This window comes from Schistocerca serialis, chromosome 2 (assembly GCF_023864345.2).
Source record: "Schistocerca serialis cubense isolate TAMUIC-IGC-003099 chromosome 2, iqSchSeri2.2, whole genome shotgun sequence".
NCBI lineage: Eukaryota > Metazoa > Arthropoda > Insecta > Orthoptera > Acrididae > Schistocerca > Schistocerca serialis.
The window spans coordinates 284,874,521-284,892,228 of record NC_064639.1 but is presented as its reverse complement, the minus strand read 5'-3'; the positions used below and the strand labels follow the sequence as shown (position 1 = coordinate 284,892,228).

Below are 17,708 nucleotides of genomic sequence, written 5' to 3'. Positions count from 1 at the left end.
GTAATGTCAGGCGAAGAAATATGTATGTTATTTGCGTGGTATGACGCTCCCGATACCGTGTATGCTGTGATTGTTCGTCAGTAATAAACTTACTTCCGCACTTGAGATAAGGCTGTACCAAACTCATTCTCATTCACAGTCGCAGCAGGTCACAGAATCCCGAGACAGGGGCATTGCACCGTGAGTACCAAGAAACAGTGCAACGCTGCAGGATTTGAGATACGTAAAATATAGACTGCCATATTGTTTCATACGAGGGCAAGACCAACCGCATGGAAACAGTTCCTTCGGTTTTTTTGGGACGCACAAGGTCCAGTACTGGAACATTATGGGAAAAGGGGCACAAAAATAAACAGTGTACGTTACAGTGAGATGTTTACTGCCAGATTAAAACCTGCAATTCGAAGCAAACATGGGGGATTGTTGTCAAAAGGTGTTCAGTTGTAGCACGACAATGCTTGTCCGCATAGTGCTGCACACACTGCTGAAACGCTCCAGAAACTCATTTTTGTAGCACTGGATCATCCTCCATATAGTCCCGATCTTGCCCCTTCTGACTATCACTTGTTTGGTCCACTCAAACAGGCATTAAGGGGCCGTCGATTTGCCTCTGATGAAGCAGTGTAAGAAGCGGTGCATTCCTGGCTCGCAGCTCAACCGATAACGTTCTTTTACGAGTGCATCAGGAAGCTTGTACAACGATGGGCCAAATGCGTTGAAACGCAAGGAGATTATGTCGAAAAGTGATGTTCTTGTAAGTTTCCTATTTGATCACAATAAAATTTTATAACTACTTTGCGGACAATAAGTGACTTACCCTCGTACATCGGTCGGTGGAGATGAAATAAGTCAATGTCATCGAGGGACAATGTATTAGGTCATGATAGAAGCAACTAGTAATCTCGCTAGTTAGCAGAAACTTCAAATACCGCGTCCAATGAACAAGGACTGAATATCAGCGGTAGTGTTAAAAGAACATCATCTAGCAGTGGGTGTCAAGCAGCTGCTGCTTATGATGACGATAACTAAAACACCCAACGTAAGAGTTTTGGATACTAACAGACAGAAATCGATCACAAATGAATCATGAGTGTTCTCTTAAGTAGCTACCTGCTACTTCATTCTGTCGCACTCGCCACCAACCATCGTGCCCGTCTCTGTAATTCCAGTTTCTCCAACTTCCACTCAGAGGCGCCGCCTCCGGAATAAGCTCGTACACGGTGGCTGCGAGTCCCGGCTACAAAAACAGAGCTCCGCCCAGATGGAAAAGTTGGCACGCTAATCTCGCGTGAGCATGCCAACAGCGTCGCGTACGTAACACAGTTTTAACGCGGTGTAACCGAAACACTGCGCGTGACAGTTGGTTATTCTCTGGTAATGGATCTGAAACACATTCGAGAGGAGTAGAATATTTGCATTCTGTTTAATATGTAAGCGTATTATATGACGCAATATAAGCCCAGTAACGTGCGTTACTGTCGTCGTGCAAGGGAAATAGGTTTATATTGATTGGCGACTCCATGGAGTGTCCTGTGCACCACGACAAGATAATGGGTATACTTGGAAGGAGAGACAGCATTTGTCGTATTTTTTTGTTTTAATAACCGCAAAATCGATTTTCGGTCACTTAGTGACCATCTTCAGTGTTGTAATATATAATTTAAATTGGTAGGCACTGGTGTCAACAAGCTTCCCCATAAACTGTGATCGCTGTAAGCTTGTTGACACCAGTGCCTATCAATTTAAATTATATATTACAGCACTGAAGATGGTCACTAAGTGACCGAAAATCGATTTTGCGGTTAATAAAACAAAAAATACGACCAATGCTGTCTCTCCTTCCAAGTATTCCAAATAGCTTTGTGGTAGAGTCTTAAACTACAGGCTGTTTCACGTACGACTCAACTGCTGCGCCTGACGTTATAATTACATACTTAAAGAAATTGTAGCGCCTGGAGCTGAAAATTAATTCAGAAACTATTTTAATTAATGAATATTATAATTTGCATATCCACTTTACGTACGTTGCGAGTGCGGCCTTGAGACCATAGATAGATAATGATGAAATATAGGCTTAGAGCGATTTTTGGATGAGTGTTGCAAATCGATACCTATGTAGTGACATTAAAAAGCTACTAATTTTCGCAAAGATTCGGATTTCTCTTAAAACTGAGTCTTTGTACGAACTTAAATGTTTCACGCCCAGGAATATACCTGAAATGTGAAGTTGGCCATTTGAAGACGCCAGTTCCTGGCTACTTAACATTCCAGAGTGGTCGATCTTGAACTGCTACAAAAGACACACCGGCCTTTCTAGCCGAGCGGTTCTTGGCGCTTCAGTCTGGAACCGCGCGACCGCTACGGTCGCAAGTTCGAATCCTGCCTCGGGCATGGATGTGTGTGATGTCCTTAGTTTGGTTAGGTTTAAGTAGTTCTAAGTCTAGGAGACTGATGACCTCCGATGTTAAGTCCCATAGTGATCAGAGACATTTGAACCATCTGAACAAAAGACACAGTTACTTTAAACCCAAGAAGTGGTGCCAAATTGGTCTGTCGACTGGTTCCCTTTACAGCAGGAGGTTTAAACAGCACCAAAGGCTAGCAGTGGCTCTCTCTTTTTAAAGCGTGCTAGACAGTTCAGCACATGACCCCACGATACGCACGTTCTGTCTTTAGACGACTTGGAACTACATTGGAACGTTGCAGCAACGTTCCTGAGTACTGACGCTTCTGGTTTAGAAAGGCTGCCGGATCCCTTCCGGCAAACCATTCAACCATCTTGTTGCTCACTAGTGGTGACAATTCGAGTAATAGGTAATACACTAATGGCCATTGAAATTGCTACACCACGAAGATGACGTGCTACAGACGCGAAATTTAACCGACAGGAAGAAGATGCTGTGATATGCACGTGAACATCTTCACAGAGCATTAACACAAGGTTGGCGCCGGTGGCGACACCTACAACGTGCTGACATGAGGAACGTTTCCAACCAATTTCTCATACACAAACAGCAGTTGACCGGCGTTGCCTGGTGAAACGTTGTTGTGATGCCTCGTGTAAGGAGGAGGAATGCGTATCATCACGTTTCCGACTTTGATAAAGGTCGGAATGTAGCCTATCCCGATTGCAGTTTATCGTATCGCGACATTGCTGCTCGCGTTGACCGAAATCCAATGACTGTTAGCAGAATATGGAATCGGTGGTAATACGGAATACGGAACGGCGTGCTGGATCCCAACGGACTCGTATCACTAGAAGTGTTATCCGCATGGCTGTAACGGATCGTGAAGGCACGGTTCGATCCCTGAGTCAACAGATGCGGATATTTGCAAGACGACAACCATCTGCACGAACAATTCGACAACGTTTGCAGCAGCATGAACAATCAGCTCGGAGACCATGGCTGCGGTTACCCTTGAAGCTGCATCACAGATAAGAGCGCCTGCGATGGTGTACTCGACTACAAACCTGGGTGGACGAATGGCAAAAAGTCATTTTTTCGGATGAATCCAGGTTAACTGCATCACGATGGTCGCATCCGTGTTTAGCGACATCGCGGTGAACGCACATTGGAAGCGTGTATTCGTCATCGCCATACTGGCGTATCACCCGTCGTGATTGTATGGGGTGCCATTGGTTACACATCTCGGTCACGACCCGTGGCTCTTCCCTCCATTCGATCCCTGCGAAACCCTACATTTCAGCAGGATAATGCACGACCGCATGTTGTAGCTCCTGTACGTGCCTTTCTGGATACAGAAAATGTTCGACTGCTGCCCTGACCAGCACATCCTCCAGATCTCTCACCAACTGAAAACAGCTGGTCAATGGTGGCCGAGCAACTGGCTCGTCACAATACGCCAGTCACTACTCTTGATGAAATGTGGTATCGTGTTGAAGCTGCAAGGGCATCTGTACCTGTACAAGCGAGCCAAGCTGTGTTTGACTCAATGCCCAGGCGTATCAAGGGCGTTATTACGGCCAGAGGTGATTTTTCTGGGTACTGATTTCTCAGGATCTATGCACCCAAATCGCGTGAAAATGTAATCACATGTTAGTTCTAGTATAATATATTTGTCCAATGAATACCCGTTTATCATCTGCATTTCTTGTTGGTGTAGCAATTTTAATGGCTAGTAGTGTACAATGACACATCGAAAATACACTAAAACCAAAGCACGAAGCCATCCATTCTGCCATTCAACTGACGCTCAATGTTATGCTGCCGTAGCGTCATCATTTCACGGAATCTCTATCTCGCTCGCCTTAGTTTTCTTATCGTGTATTTCAATATTTCTTGTCTTTTAATTTTTCCTGTTTACTGAGTAGTGATAGCCGGTCCAATAAGCTGTAACAGTTGAACAGTTTACGCACACTTCGCCATTCATTTCTGCGCTATCACACCAAATGAATAAGTGAGATTCTTACATCTGTAACATAGGACTCTATTCACCGCACCCGTTTATCTGAGTCTGCCGACGACTCTTACTTGCACAGCGTTGTGAACTCCCCATCCGACATTAATTTCCATTAGTAGCTAGATCATAAACATGATTAAGCAGCAGCAGGCGAAAGTTAATTACGTCTCCAAGTACGGGAAGAAACTGTACAACTGCTCTTAAACATACAATAAAACATGATAGTTGTTACAGAACAACACCTCTCTCTAACACGTCCCAGGGCCTGATGACAGCCCCACGTTAGGTGAGGTTACGTTAGGTTCAAAACAGTAACTTCGAAATGACTGATGTATGGGAGAAACGGCTCAAATGGCTCTGAGCACTATGGGACTTAACATCTGAGGTCATCAGTCCCCTAGAACGTAGAACTGCTTAAACCTAACTAACCTAAGGACATCACACACATCCAAGCCCGAAGCAGGATTCGAACCTGCGACCGTAGCGGTCGCGCGGTTCCAGACTGTACCGCCTAGAACCGCTCGGCCACTAAGGCCGGCCGATGCATGGGAGAGTTGAAAGTTGTAAGGAACAGACCAATGGCTTAGTTTCGCTACATAGTGTACTGTCCATATACTCAGATAATAGGATAACTCGATATAGTCAAAGAAATGCATTACAAAATTTTTAGTAAGGACTATGGGACCAAACTGCGGAGGCCATTGGTACCTAAGCCTACACACTACTTAACCTAACTTAAACTAACCTACGCTAAAGACAACACACACACCGATGCCCGAGGGAGGACTCAAACCTCCGATCACACAAGACAAATTCTTTTTTATATTTTTGAGTAAAAGAACAGTAAAGTATGATTTCAGACCTGTTCAGTTATAAAAACATGTGATGAGGAATTATTTCAAACTGAAAAAGAAAATACTACAAGGATGTTATAATTATATTTTCCCAAAGTTTGGAAAGAAACATGAAATTATTATTATTAATCTTATTTTTATAGCTTTTGGAGAATAATTTGAAAACATTTGTAATGTAAATCTTAAAAAATATTAATCATACGTAGCTTTGACCTTTGAATGTAAAATCGATACTTAAAAATGAATATCTTTCTACTGCGAGATTGGCATATTTGTCACTCGTTATCTAACGTTTAGCGCGTGTTAATGGTGTTGTTTTGGAGAGAAGTGACATTTTGTAAGATCAGTCCTGTTTTATTATATGTTGAAGCGTAGTGTGTTGAGAATTGCTAAACATGAATATCATTGTACTGCGACACTTGCATCTTTGGTCAGTCTTTGTCTTTTTTGGCGTGTGCAAATGCTATCGTGTAGAAAAGTGATGTTCTTTTTTATTATATTTAAGAGCAACGTGTTGATATTTGCTGGCAGAAGCAATAAATACGGAAGACAACAAAATTTCCACAACGTTTTATTACAAAACTTAATTCCAAAACTTTAAAAAATAGATTTGTTCTTACAAAACGGGAACTTACACAAATGGGCTGTGAACGGCCAAAGAAAAGAATCTTCAAGAGGACTGCATAGCAGAGACAAGCTAAGCAAAATTATTTATCAGTTATAATGATGTTTGCAACTTTATAAAAATTCGCCTCCCCATGCATTTTCAACTTCTCGCGGCGTAATGCATGATCCATTAAATTTCGGGCATGCAGCCGCGCAAATAAAATTTCCTCCACTGATATTTCGGCCGCGTATCGTGCGGCCATCCTCAGAGTGAGTCACAAGACTGACGACAAGATTTTTTTTTCCCTTTATTGTTATTTTGATCACCTTATACAAAGGCGGGCTGTCAGCAGCATAGTACGCCGCTCTTCAGCCTTGAGTGGTACAGTAAGTATTACATATAGGTGGCAAAGATAATACAATAAAAACGGCGGGCAAAAACTGTAGACACGAAAAACAACAAACATGGAGCCGTTCACGCTGGACGAGAAAAATCACTTACACTAGTTGTCACGGCGCACATAACATGGATGACGGCAACGGCACACGTGAACAATGGTGGCGTGACGGCGAAAGAACACTAAACACAAAAACGAAGGCACACACACGAGACACTGATGGCGATGATCTCCGGCGCGCGAATGTTCACTGAGCGTGTGCGAGTCCGGGGACCTGCCAAGAGAGGAGGAGGGGGGGCGGGGGAGAGGGAGAGGGGAGAGCAGAGATGCCACGGGCAGGGGAGATAGGGGGAAGGGAGGAAGGGGGAGGGGAAGCCCGGGGAAGAGGAGTGGAGGAAGGGGGATGGGGGCAAAAGGAGAGAGATGGGAGTAACGGTGCCTAAAGGAAAAGACACAGGAAGTGGGAGGGGGAGGATTAAAGTTGATAGGAGGGGTAGATAGAGGGGAGGAGGACATCATCAGGGAGGAGGAGCTGGCGAAAGCCACCTTGGGAGAGGGTAAGGAGGGTGGAGAGATGGAGACCAGGTGGGGCATGGGAATAAGGGCGGGGCAGCGGGCGGGGGTGGGAGAGAATGGGCGAGACAAGCGGGTGAGGAGGATCGAGTTTACGGGAAGTGTACAGGATCCGTATCCTTTCAAGGAAAAAGAGGAGCTGGGGGAACGGAATGAGATCGTACAGGATCCGTGTGGAGGAGGGGAGACGGATGCGATACGCGAGGCGGAGAGCATGGCGTTCAAGGATTTGAAGGGATTTATAAAAGGTAGGGGGGGGGGGGCGGAGATCCAGGCCGGATGGGTGTAACAAAGGATAGGGCGGATGAGGGATTTATAGGTGTGGAGGATGGTGGAGGGGTCCAGATCCCACGTATGGCTGGAAAGGAGCTTGAGGAGACGGAGTTGGGAGCGTGCCTTGGCTTGGATTGTCCATAGATGGGGGGTCCAGGAGAGGCGACGGTCGAGGGTGACGCCAAGGTACTTCAGGGTGGGGGTGAGGGCGATAGGACGGCCATAGATGGTGTGATAGAAATCAAGGAGGCGGAAGGAAGGGGTGGTTTTGCCTACGATGATCGCCTGGGTTTTGGAGGGATTGACCTTGAGCAACCACTGGTTACACCAAGCGGTAAACCGGTCAAGATGGGACTAGAGAAGGTGTTGGGAGCGCTGCAGGGTGGGGGCAAGGGCAAGGAAGGCGGTGTCATCGGCAAACTGGAGAAGGTGGACGGGTGGTGACGGCGGCGGCACGTCCGCTGTATACAAAAGGTACAGAAGGGGGGAGAGGACGGAGCCTTGGGGCACACCGACGGAGAGAAAAAAGGTGCAGGAATCCGTGTTATGGATGGTGACATAGGAAGGACGGTGGGAGAGAAAGGAGCCGATCAGATGGACGTAGGTAATGGGAAGGGCGAAGGTTTGGAGCTTGAAGAGGAGACCGGAATGCCATACGCAGTCATAAGCACGTTCGAGGTCCAGGGAGAGGAAGATTGCGGAGCGACGGGTTCAAATGGCTCTCAGAACTATGGGACTTAACATCTATGGTCATCAGTCCCCTAGAACTTAGAACTACTTAAACCTAACTAACCTAAGGACATCACACACATCCATGCCCAAGGCAGGATTCGAACCTGCGACCGTAGCGGTCACGTGGTTCCAGACTGAAGGGCCTAGAACCGCACGGCCACACCGGCCGGCAGAGCGACGGGAATTAAGCTGTTCGGAAAGGAGATGTGTGAGGTGAAGGAGAAGGTCGTCGGAAGAAAAGGACGGCCGAAAGCCACACTGGGTAACGGGAAGGAGGCGGTGCTGACCTTGCTGAAGACCGAGGTAAGGCTGATGGGACGGTAGGAGGAGAAGGCGGACGGCGGTTTACCAGGTTTAAGGAACATCAGGATACGGGAGGTTTTCCACAGGTCGGAGTAGTAACCGGTGGACAGGACTACATTGTAGAGCCTGGCCAGGGTGGAGAGGAAAGAGACAGGAGCTTCACGAAGGTGACGGTAGGTGACACGATCGTGACCAGGAGCAGTGTTGCGTTTTGTGCGGAGTGTAGCAATGAGATCCTGTGTAGTGATAGGGGCATTGAGTTCTGTGTGTCCAATGTTGTCCAAGTACTGGAAACCAGGTGCGAGGGGAGGGACAGAGATGTCAGTTTGATCGCGGACATCTGGGAAGAGGGAGTAATCGAACTGGGGATCGTCGGGGATGGAAAAACATCGGAGAGGTAGGAGGTAAAGTGATTGGCCTTACTAAGGGTGTCAGGGAAGGGGTGATCATCATGGAGAGGAGGATAGTAGGGGGAGGGTTTAGTTCCGGTAAGGCGACGGAAGGCTGACCAGAACTTGGGCGAGTTGATAGGTAGGGTAGCATTTAAACGGGTGCATGTCTGTCGCCAGTCCCGGCGTTTCTTAGCCGCGAGCAAATTACGAATGTGTCGCTGGAGTTGCCGGTGGCGTCGTAGTGTGTCCGGGTCACGCGTGTGGAGGAATGCACGGTAGAGACGGCGGGATTCACGGAGGAGGAGGACGGCCTGTGGGGGTAAGGTAGGACGGTGGGGGTGGATGGCGACAGTAGGGACGTGGGCCTCCACGGCCGCAGACAAGGTCTGCTGGAGAAAGGAGGCGGCATGGGTTACACCGTCAGGGTGGTGGTAGGTGAAGGGGTGGCTATCGACCTGGGAGGAGAGGGTGTCCCGGTAGGCATTCCAGTTGGCACGGGAATAGTCATGGACGTACTTTGGGGGAGGGTCATTACAAGAGTCGGGGAGGGGGCGACGACCGTCTGAAACGGTGAGGAGGACAGGGAGATGGTCGCTACCAACAGGCTCCAGGACATCCACCGTTATGCGGCCAAGGAGGTTAGGGGAGGAAAGGAGAACATCGGTAGTGGAGTTGGATTCGAGACGGGTGTGCTGGGGAATGGGAATGAGGTCGCCTTGAAGGGAGGAGAGGAACCGATGCCACCGCCATAACTGGGCGGCGGAACGAGTATGGATATTGAGGTCTGCGGCGATCACGTAGGAGGAGAAGGTACGGTCATGTGGGAGAGGAAGTCGAAGGGAAGAGGGGCGTTAGGGCGGACATAGATGGTGGCGCAGGTGACGGTAAGGCCGGGGAAGAAGAGACTAAGGATCAGGTGTTCGGTGGGGTCCGGAAGAAGAGGTTGGAGCCGAACTGGGATCTGGCGGTGGTGACCAATGGCAACTCCACCACGAGCAATCGGGAGGGGATTATCGGAGCGATGAAGGAGGTAGGGCGAAGTGTGGACGTTATGGTGGGGTACGACAAGATGCCAAGCGCGGCCTTACATGCTCCTCGGCGGCGGTACTGCGCATGCGGGTCACAGATGGTGGTCGGCGGCAGAGACATACGCTTACACATGCGCCGCCTGTGGCGAAGTCGTACAGACATTCGATTCGCTTATCGATGTATGATCGGCGGCGGTGACACGATGACGACTTCTCTGCAGTTTAATTACTCCAAGAGCCGCATTCCATGCTTTGTCCAAATTAAAACCATTATCTCTATTTATTAAATTGTTAGCTAATATAATTTCTATAGCTTCCTTGAAGACAGATTCCCAGAAAGGTGGATGTAACAAAGTGAACCAACCTTGCAATTTTTTTTATTTTATTTTATTCATTTTATTTTATTTTATTTTATTTTATTTGAACAAAGCATGGACTCCGGCTCTTGGAGCAATACAACTGCATAGAAGTCGTCATCGTGTCACCGCCGCCGATCATACATCGATAAGCGAATCGAATGTCTGTACGCCTTCGCCACAGGCGGCACATGTGTAAGCGTATGTCTCTGCCGCCGACCAGCATCTGTGACCCGCATGCGCAATACCGCCGCGGTGGAGCATATAAGGCAGAGCTTGGCATTTTGTCGTCAGTCTTGTGACGCACTCTGAGGATGGCCGGAAGATAAGCGGCCGAAATATCAGTGGAGGAAATTTTATTTCCGCGGCCGCATGCCCGAAAGTTAATGGAATCGCCTCCCCGTTTGTTCTTTGTCATACGTAGTTTACTGCAATGCCCGACACTGAATATCTGCAAATGACTTTCTGTCATTATTGATTTTAAAACCGCCAAAACGAACGGAGGAGATCAGGAAGTGTTACATCTGACAGCGGCAAGAATAAGAGCAAGTAAAGAGTCAAGCACTGGGAATGAGAAGTGAGCAACGAAGACCAACACGAAAACGAGCTAGAGAGTGTACGTAGAGACGGGACGGGGTGTGGTGGAGCTCACCTTTCTGTCGAGCCCCGGGCGGGTCTCCATGGCGATGATGATGGCCTCGGCGACGTGCGCGTCTATGGAGCGCAGCGCGTCCTCCAGGGCGGCGTGTCCCTGCACGGCGGCCGCGAGGCGCTCCGCGGCCTCCACGTATCCGTTCCACGGCAGGTCCAGCTCGGCGGCGTGCTGCGTCAGGCAGCCGCGCACCACGTTCAGGCAGAGGCCCGAGCACGGCTTCGCCTGCGCCGACAGCCCGCTGCAGCGCGAGCAGTACGACATCCGCAGCAGCGCCGACTGGCACCGCGACCACGACTCCGCCCCGCCTGCCGAGCACCGACACACACCGCTCTGTAGTACAGCGCTACAGGCTGGTTAAAACAAGCATCACTGACGTTGAATGGCAGCCGAAAGAGTTGGAAAGAAATAAGTCGCCAGGTGCGGATGGAATCCCAGTTCGGTTCTACAGAGATTACTCTTTGGCATTCATGTGGACAACCCTGGTTACAAAAAAATGGTTCAAATGGCTCTGAGCACTATGGGACTTAACATCTCTGGTCATCAGTCCCCTAGAACTTAGAACTACTTAAACCTAACTAACCTAAGGACATCACACACATCCATGCCCGAGGCAGGATTCGAACCTGCGACCGTAGCAGTCGCGTGGTTCCGGACTGAGCGCCTAGAACCGCGAGACCACCGCGGCCGGCAATTCCGGTTACAGCCATGGAGGACTGAAACGGGCTGCACTCACCAGGAGAACACAGCAGGTGCCATAGCTCGATTTCCCAGAATCTTCACTCAGGGGAAAGAGGGGCCAAAATAACCGAAAACTAGAATGAGATTTTTCACTTCGTAGCGGAGTGTGCGCTGATAAGAAACTTCCTGGCAGAATAAAACTGTGTGCCGGACCGAGACTCGAACTCGGGACCTTTGCCTTTCGCGGGCAAGTGTTCTATCAACTGAGCACTTACCCGCGAAAGGCAAAGGTCCCCAGTTAGAGTTTCGGTCCGGTACACAGTTTTAATCTGCCAGGAAGTTTCATATCAGCGCACACTCCGCTGCAGACTGAAAATCACATTCTGGCAACATCCCCCAGGCTGTGGCTAAGCCATGTCTCCGCAATATCCTTTCTTTCAAGAGTGCTAGTTCTGCAAGGTTCGCAGGAGAGCTTCTGTAAACTTTGGAAGGTAGGAGACGAGGTACTGGCAGAAGTAAAGCTGTGAGGACGGGGCGTAAGTCGTGCTTGGGTAGCTCAGTTGGTAGAGCACTTGCCCGCAAAAGGCAAAGGTCCCGAGTTCGAGTCTCAGTCGGGCACGCAGTTTTAATCTGCCAGGAAGTTGCAAGCGAAAACTAGTCTCGGGTTATCCGTAAACACTCGACCGTTTCTGAGAAAACGACGGTCAAAGTTTTCGAGGTACTTCATGTGCCTTTCAGCGAGTAAGCAGTTCAACCGAAGCGGTGCCACAGTGGCCAGTGACACAGCGTCACACGTTTGCGCCCCGTGTACGAAACCCGATTACTTTTTTTATTTTTTTCATTTATTTGCCCTTGCCCATAGAAAATCACTACACGAATTTTTACAATGTAAATCGAAAAGACGTTGCCCTTATTCGTGCACTAATTTTATATCTGGTGACTGGAAAAAAAGGTGAATGATCCAGATTCAGTTGCAAGCGCCAGTTTCCGAAAAGTAATCCGTTGTTTACAGCGAAATTATTGCCAAAGAGTGAAATCTCCAGCACTATTATCGACGTTTATTTACCGAGTGAGATACATACGAAGAAATGTTGCTGTGCAAAACCGGCCTTCAAAATGTTTCAAATGGCTCTGAGCACTATGGGACTTAACATCTGAGGTCATCAGTCCGCTAGAACTTAGAACCACTTAAACCTAACTAACTTAAGGAGATCACACACATCCATGCCCGAGGCAGGATTCGAACCTGCGACCGTAGCGGTCGCGCGGTTCCAGACTGAAGCGCCTAGAACCGCTCGGCCACACAAAACCGGCCTTCGTGTGATCTTCGTGTTTGGAATTTCTATGTTCCAAATGTTTCTACGATCGGTATCATCCACGGGACTGAACCAAATCTTCATGAAGAAAATATATAGGAATTAAGAACTGATATCAGAATGAAATATAAGAATATGAGGATTTAAAAACACCGTTACACATATTATATAATAAATGTATGAGATTTTAAAACCCAATTGTAATTTTACAATTAACATGACGCCCTTGTATCCCTTATATGATACGAAACAATCGTGTAGTAACCTACTACAGACATTGCTCGATTATTGAATAAAATAAAATAAATGAAAGCAATAATCGGATTTGGAACACCGGATGCAAAAGTGCGAGGTCGTGACGCTAGCCACAAGCAGTTGGGCCGACATTACCGCTCCTTAAAAGGCTTCTAAGACACTTCGAAAACGTTTATGGTCGTTTTCTCAGAAACGGCCAAGTATACAGGCTGGTGCACTGACCGTGACAGAGCCAAATGTCTCAACAAATAAGCGTCAAACGAAAAAACTACAAAGAACGAAACTTGCCTACCCTGAAGGGGGAAACCAGATGGCGCTATGTTTGGTCCGATACATGGCGCTGCAAAAAAATCTGTCATCATACCGTAATTTCTCTCGTGCCCAGTGGCAGAACTGTACACGACGTTCAAAGTCGTCGCCAAGCAAGTCTTGGTGCATATAAATATGGTACGGGTACAATCGATGTTGATGTAGCATTCTCAACACCGACGTTTTTGAGATTCCCGATTCTCGCGCAATTTGTCTGCTACTGATGTGCGGATTAGCCGCGACAGCAGCTAGAACACCTACTTGGATATCATCATTTGTTGCAGATCGTGGTTGACGATTCACATGTGGCTCAACACTTCCTATTTCCTTAAATAACGTAACTATGCGGCGAACGGTCCGGACACTTGGATGATGTCGTCCAGGATACCGGGCAGCATACATAGCACACGCCCGTTGGGCATTTTGATCACAACAGCCATACATCAACACGATATCGACCTTTTCCGCAATTGGTAAACGGTCGATTTCAACACGGCTAATGTCTCACGAAGCAAATACCATCCGCACTGGCGGAATGTTACGTGATACCACGTTCTTATACGTTTGTGACTATTACAGCGCCATCTATCACAAATCGAAAAAATTGGTCCAACTAAAACATTCACATTTCTTTACGTACCATATGAATATGTAATAAAAAATGGGGGTTCCTATTTTAAAAAACGTAGTTGGTGTCCGTTTGACGTATGGCAGCGCCATCTAGCGGGCCAACCATAGCGCCATCTGGTTTCCCCCTTCAAGCTATACGATTTTCGTCCTTTGTAGCTTTTTTCGTTTGATGCTTATTCCGTGAGATATTTGGCCCGGTGATTATCAATGGACCACCCTGTATACAGATAACCCGAGACACGTGTCCCTTATTTGGACTCTTTTTTTCCACTGAGCCAAGTTTCTGGGAAATCGATTTGCGGCACTTCCCGTGTTGTTCTCGTCAGCCTCGTGAAGCCAACTGAGGAACTACTTGACCAAATAATAGCGGTTCCAGGTCACGAAAACCGACAACGGCTGAGAGAGCGGTGTGCTAGCTCCGCGCCCCTTAATGCCATAGGTAGATAATGACACGGCGGTCGGTCGGTACCAATGGGCCCTTTAGAATCTGTGGACAGAGTTTAAGTTAACTCTTCGGCATTGGCTCCTTATTTACTTGCATTTATCGTGAATCTCTCGGCCAGCGCAAATCCTACGCGTCTAGACAAAATTGCAGGTAAGTCCTATTTATATGTCCTATTTTATGTTAAATAAACGGCAAACATAGAATGAAGGCTTTCACGATCGGATGACATAGCTGCTGGTAAACCTTCCCATTATCTCTGCTCATCACATGTTACTTTGACCACGCCCCCTTTCCTACACTACTTTTATTTATGTCGCTCTCGGACGTCCGACCGGTCAGTCGGCAAGACTCAGCGGAGGAGCGCCTCTGAGGATGTCCAGCGTAGTCCTGGACGAAACTTCAGGAACAGAAGAGTTTCTTGGACCACGATCTCGCATCCCGAAAGGTTTAAAAGCAGAAATGTCAAACAGTCTTACAAATGGGGCACCCACAGCTAAAATAATTATACATACTGGAAGAAACGCTCAAATTAAAATATAGGGACGAGTTGAACTGCTGGGTTTATTGGTCTGCTGTTACCCTGACTCCGCATGTTTGTCACGGAGGCTAAGTCTTCCTTTAATCCAGAAAGCCAATTCGACGTTCGTTGCCGGGATCTTCCTCTATCGCTTCTTCCTTGGCACCTCTATTTTCTAGCCTTTAAGGGGAATCTGTCACTCTCCATTCGTTCCAGGTGTTCGTTCTATTTTCTCCTATACTCTACAATTTTATCATGTAGACTAAAAATTTTTAGCCGGCCGGAGTGGCCGAGCGGTTCTAGGCGCTACAGTCTGGAACCGCACGACCGCTACGGTCGCAGGTTCGAATCCTGCCTCGGGCATGGATGTGTGTGATGTCCTTAGGGTAGTTATATTTACGTAGTTCTGAAGTTCTAGGGGACTGATGACCTCAGATGTTAAGTCTCATAGTGCTCAGAGCCATTTGAACATTTTTTTTAATTTTTAGTTTTTCTCTACTATCTTGATTCTTTAGTCTGTCTTCTACTGTGCAGCCTTTAACTCATGAATTTCGTTTCTTGTGCCTGAATATGGCTTTCTTGCTTTTTGCTAACCACCCAGCTCTCGCTGCCAGAGGGCAGTGTGGGGACTGCAGTTGTTTTGTAGAATTTAATTTGAGTATCTTCCCTAGTTTTGTTTTTAAGGTTTCTGTTAACTGTTCCGCAAACCTGCCTAAATTTATTAAGCTTAATTTGTATATCTTTGCTGTAGCCATATGTCAACTCACGTCCTAGGTAGTGAAGTGGTTTACTTGCTCTAAAATCTGTTGACCTACCATCATTTTGGGTCTAATGCGTTCTTTCCCCATGATGGCCACTGTATAAGTCTTTTCTGTCGATATCTCCATGTCAAATTTCCCACTTATTTGTTTCAGAATGTAAATTCGTTTCTGAACATACTCTTCTTAATGTGTTGGGATCACTGCGTCGTCAGCATATAGTAAGTTACTTAAAAGAATCGTCCTGCCTAGGTATAAACCTTTTTGAAGTCCTGTTTTCCATATGTGCATTATTTTATGTATGTGAATGTTAAACGTACTTGGGGATATACAGCAGCCTTCTCGTACTCCTTTGTTAGTAGTATCTTAATCATTTTTCAGTTGACATCTACAACGATAATCGTGTTCGATACATACTTCTTATCGCGTTTATTAGATGTTTTGAATATCCACGACTCGTCATTACCTTACAAAGTTTCATCCATATAAATTGCAGCTGATTCAAGAGCTGGGAACACTGACAGTAAAAACAGACTCTCCAATGCACTCACATTCTTACAATGGTTAACCGAGAATCACTGTTGTCTAACCACTGATCATCTCCGATGAACCAAAATTTTCTCGTAAATGGATATGTTAATTCTTTTGTGACGATAACGCCAGACTTGTAGCAACAGTGAATGCAAACCGCTACAGCAAAAGTTGCATAATTTTCTTATTTTTGTTTTGTAAGAGGAGGGCTCTTGAATAAGCGACTTGCTTTTAGCAGGATGATACAACGCCTCACATAGCACGCCTAGGCACAAAAAATAGAAATGAGCGTATGGCATCGTTAGCCGGGAGGCTCCTACTCGGCGAATTTCGGCCGCGAAGTGCAAGTCTTATTTCATTCGACGCCACATTGGGCGACTTGCGCGTCGGTGATGAGGATGAAACGATGATGAGGACAACACAACACCCAGTCTCCTAGCGGAGAAAATCTCCTACCAGGCCGGCAATCGAACTCGGGCCCGCTTGCAGGGGAAGCGAGCACGTTACCACTCAGCTGACCAGGCGGACACGCCAAGGTACAGCCACACTTTGACAAACGTTTCCAAATCGTGCGATATTTCGGTTTAACAATATAATGCAGTCATCCCGTTCCCGTGGGTGACCAGCTTCGGATTAGTTTCTTGAGAGTTACGTGAAGGAAAGGCTTTCTGCCAATCGTTTACTGCAGCTGACGAATTTTAGACTGTCATTCGCCGTGAAATGAGCGCCATTCCGCAGGATATGTTAAGGCGTGTTGTGAAAGCTTGGGCGAAGCCTTCAGCTGTGCAACCAGTCAGATAGGGTACATTTCAAGGAACTTATTCTCAAGGTGTAATGACGCGTCTGCCGATATATGTTACATACTGTAGGTGACTGCCAATTTCTATACCTGTATTTCAAAGCTGCACTCACCATGTAACATCATTTGAAGTTGGTAGATGCAGTACACGCCAGTCTTATTAAGATGTGCTTTACTATCGGTCTGAACGTTCTTAATGGACGGAAAGTAAATACGAATTTGTGGATAAAAGACTTTCCAATGGCGATAGCATATGTCTTGTCTGCACTGCCCTTTCTATAGACAGTGAGGTCTTGCACCAGAATGGAATGATGGAATGCCATTCACTTGTAGGATCAGTTGCAGGCACGCGCAGCTAAAGCCGACTTCCCGGACATCGGGTTTGTGTTGCGGGCAGCCTACAAATACGGCGCTGCCCGTCCCGCAGCAGGCAGCGTGTAGTGGAAACCTCTTTCCCGTGTCATGAGATTCAACGTACAGTGTGTTAAATGTAAGACGGCAAAGTTGTGAGGGGAGTGCGGGGAGAGGAAAAAGTAAGCATCGGCTGGCGAGGGGAGTGGAGCCGTTGGGGGGGGGGGGGGGGGGGGAGGGGGGACAAATGGTTCAAATGGATATGAGCACTATGGGACTTAACATCTATGTTCATCAGTCCCCTAGAACTTAGAACTACATAAAGCTAACTAACCTAAGGACATCACACAACACCCAGCCATCACGAGGCAGAGAAAATCCCTAACCCCGCCGGGGAGGGGGGGGGGGACAAGGCACGCCTACCAGTTGCAGTGCTGGCACTACAAATTGCAAATCGCGCGTCATGCTTACACGAAAGCAGACGAATGGCTTGGAAGTAAAACTCGCTTTAAATGTTGTTCGTAAAC

At 47.3% G+C, this 17,708-nt stretch overlaps 1 protein-coding gene across 1 annotated transcript in view; it reads right to left on the bottom strand.

Moving 5' to 3' along the window:
* LOC126457049 (division abnormally delayed protein-like) overlaps positions 1-17,708 on the bottom strand; it is a 632,657-nt gene that overhangs the window by 131,148 nt on the left and 483,801 nt on the right. Inside the window, exon 4 of the mRNA XM_050093039.1 lies at positions 10,590-10,897. Coding sequence (XP_049948996.1) covers positions 10,590-10,897 — 308 coding nt within the window. The remainder of the gene's footprint in view (positions 1-10,589; positions 10,898-17,708) is intronic.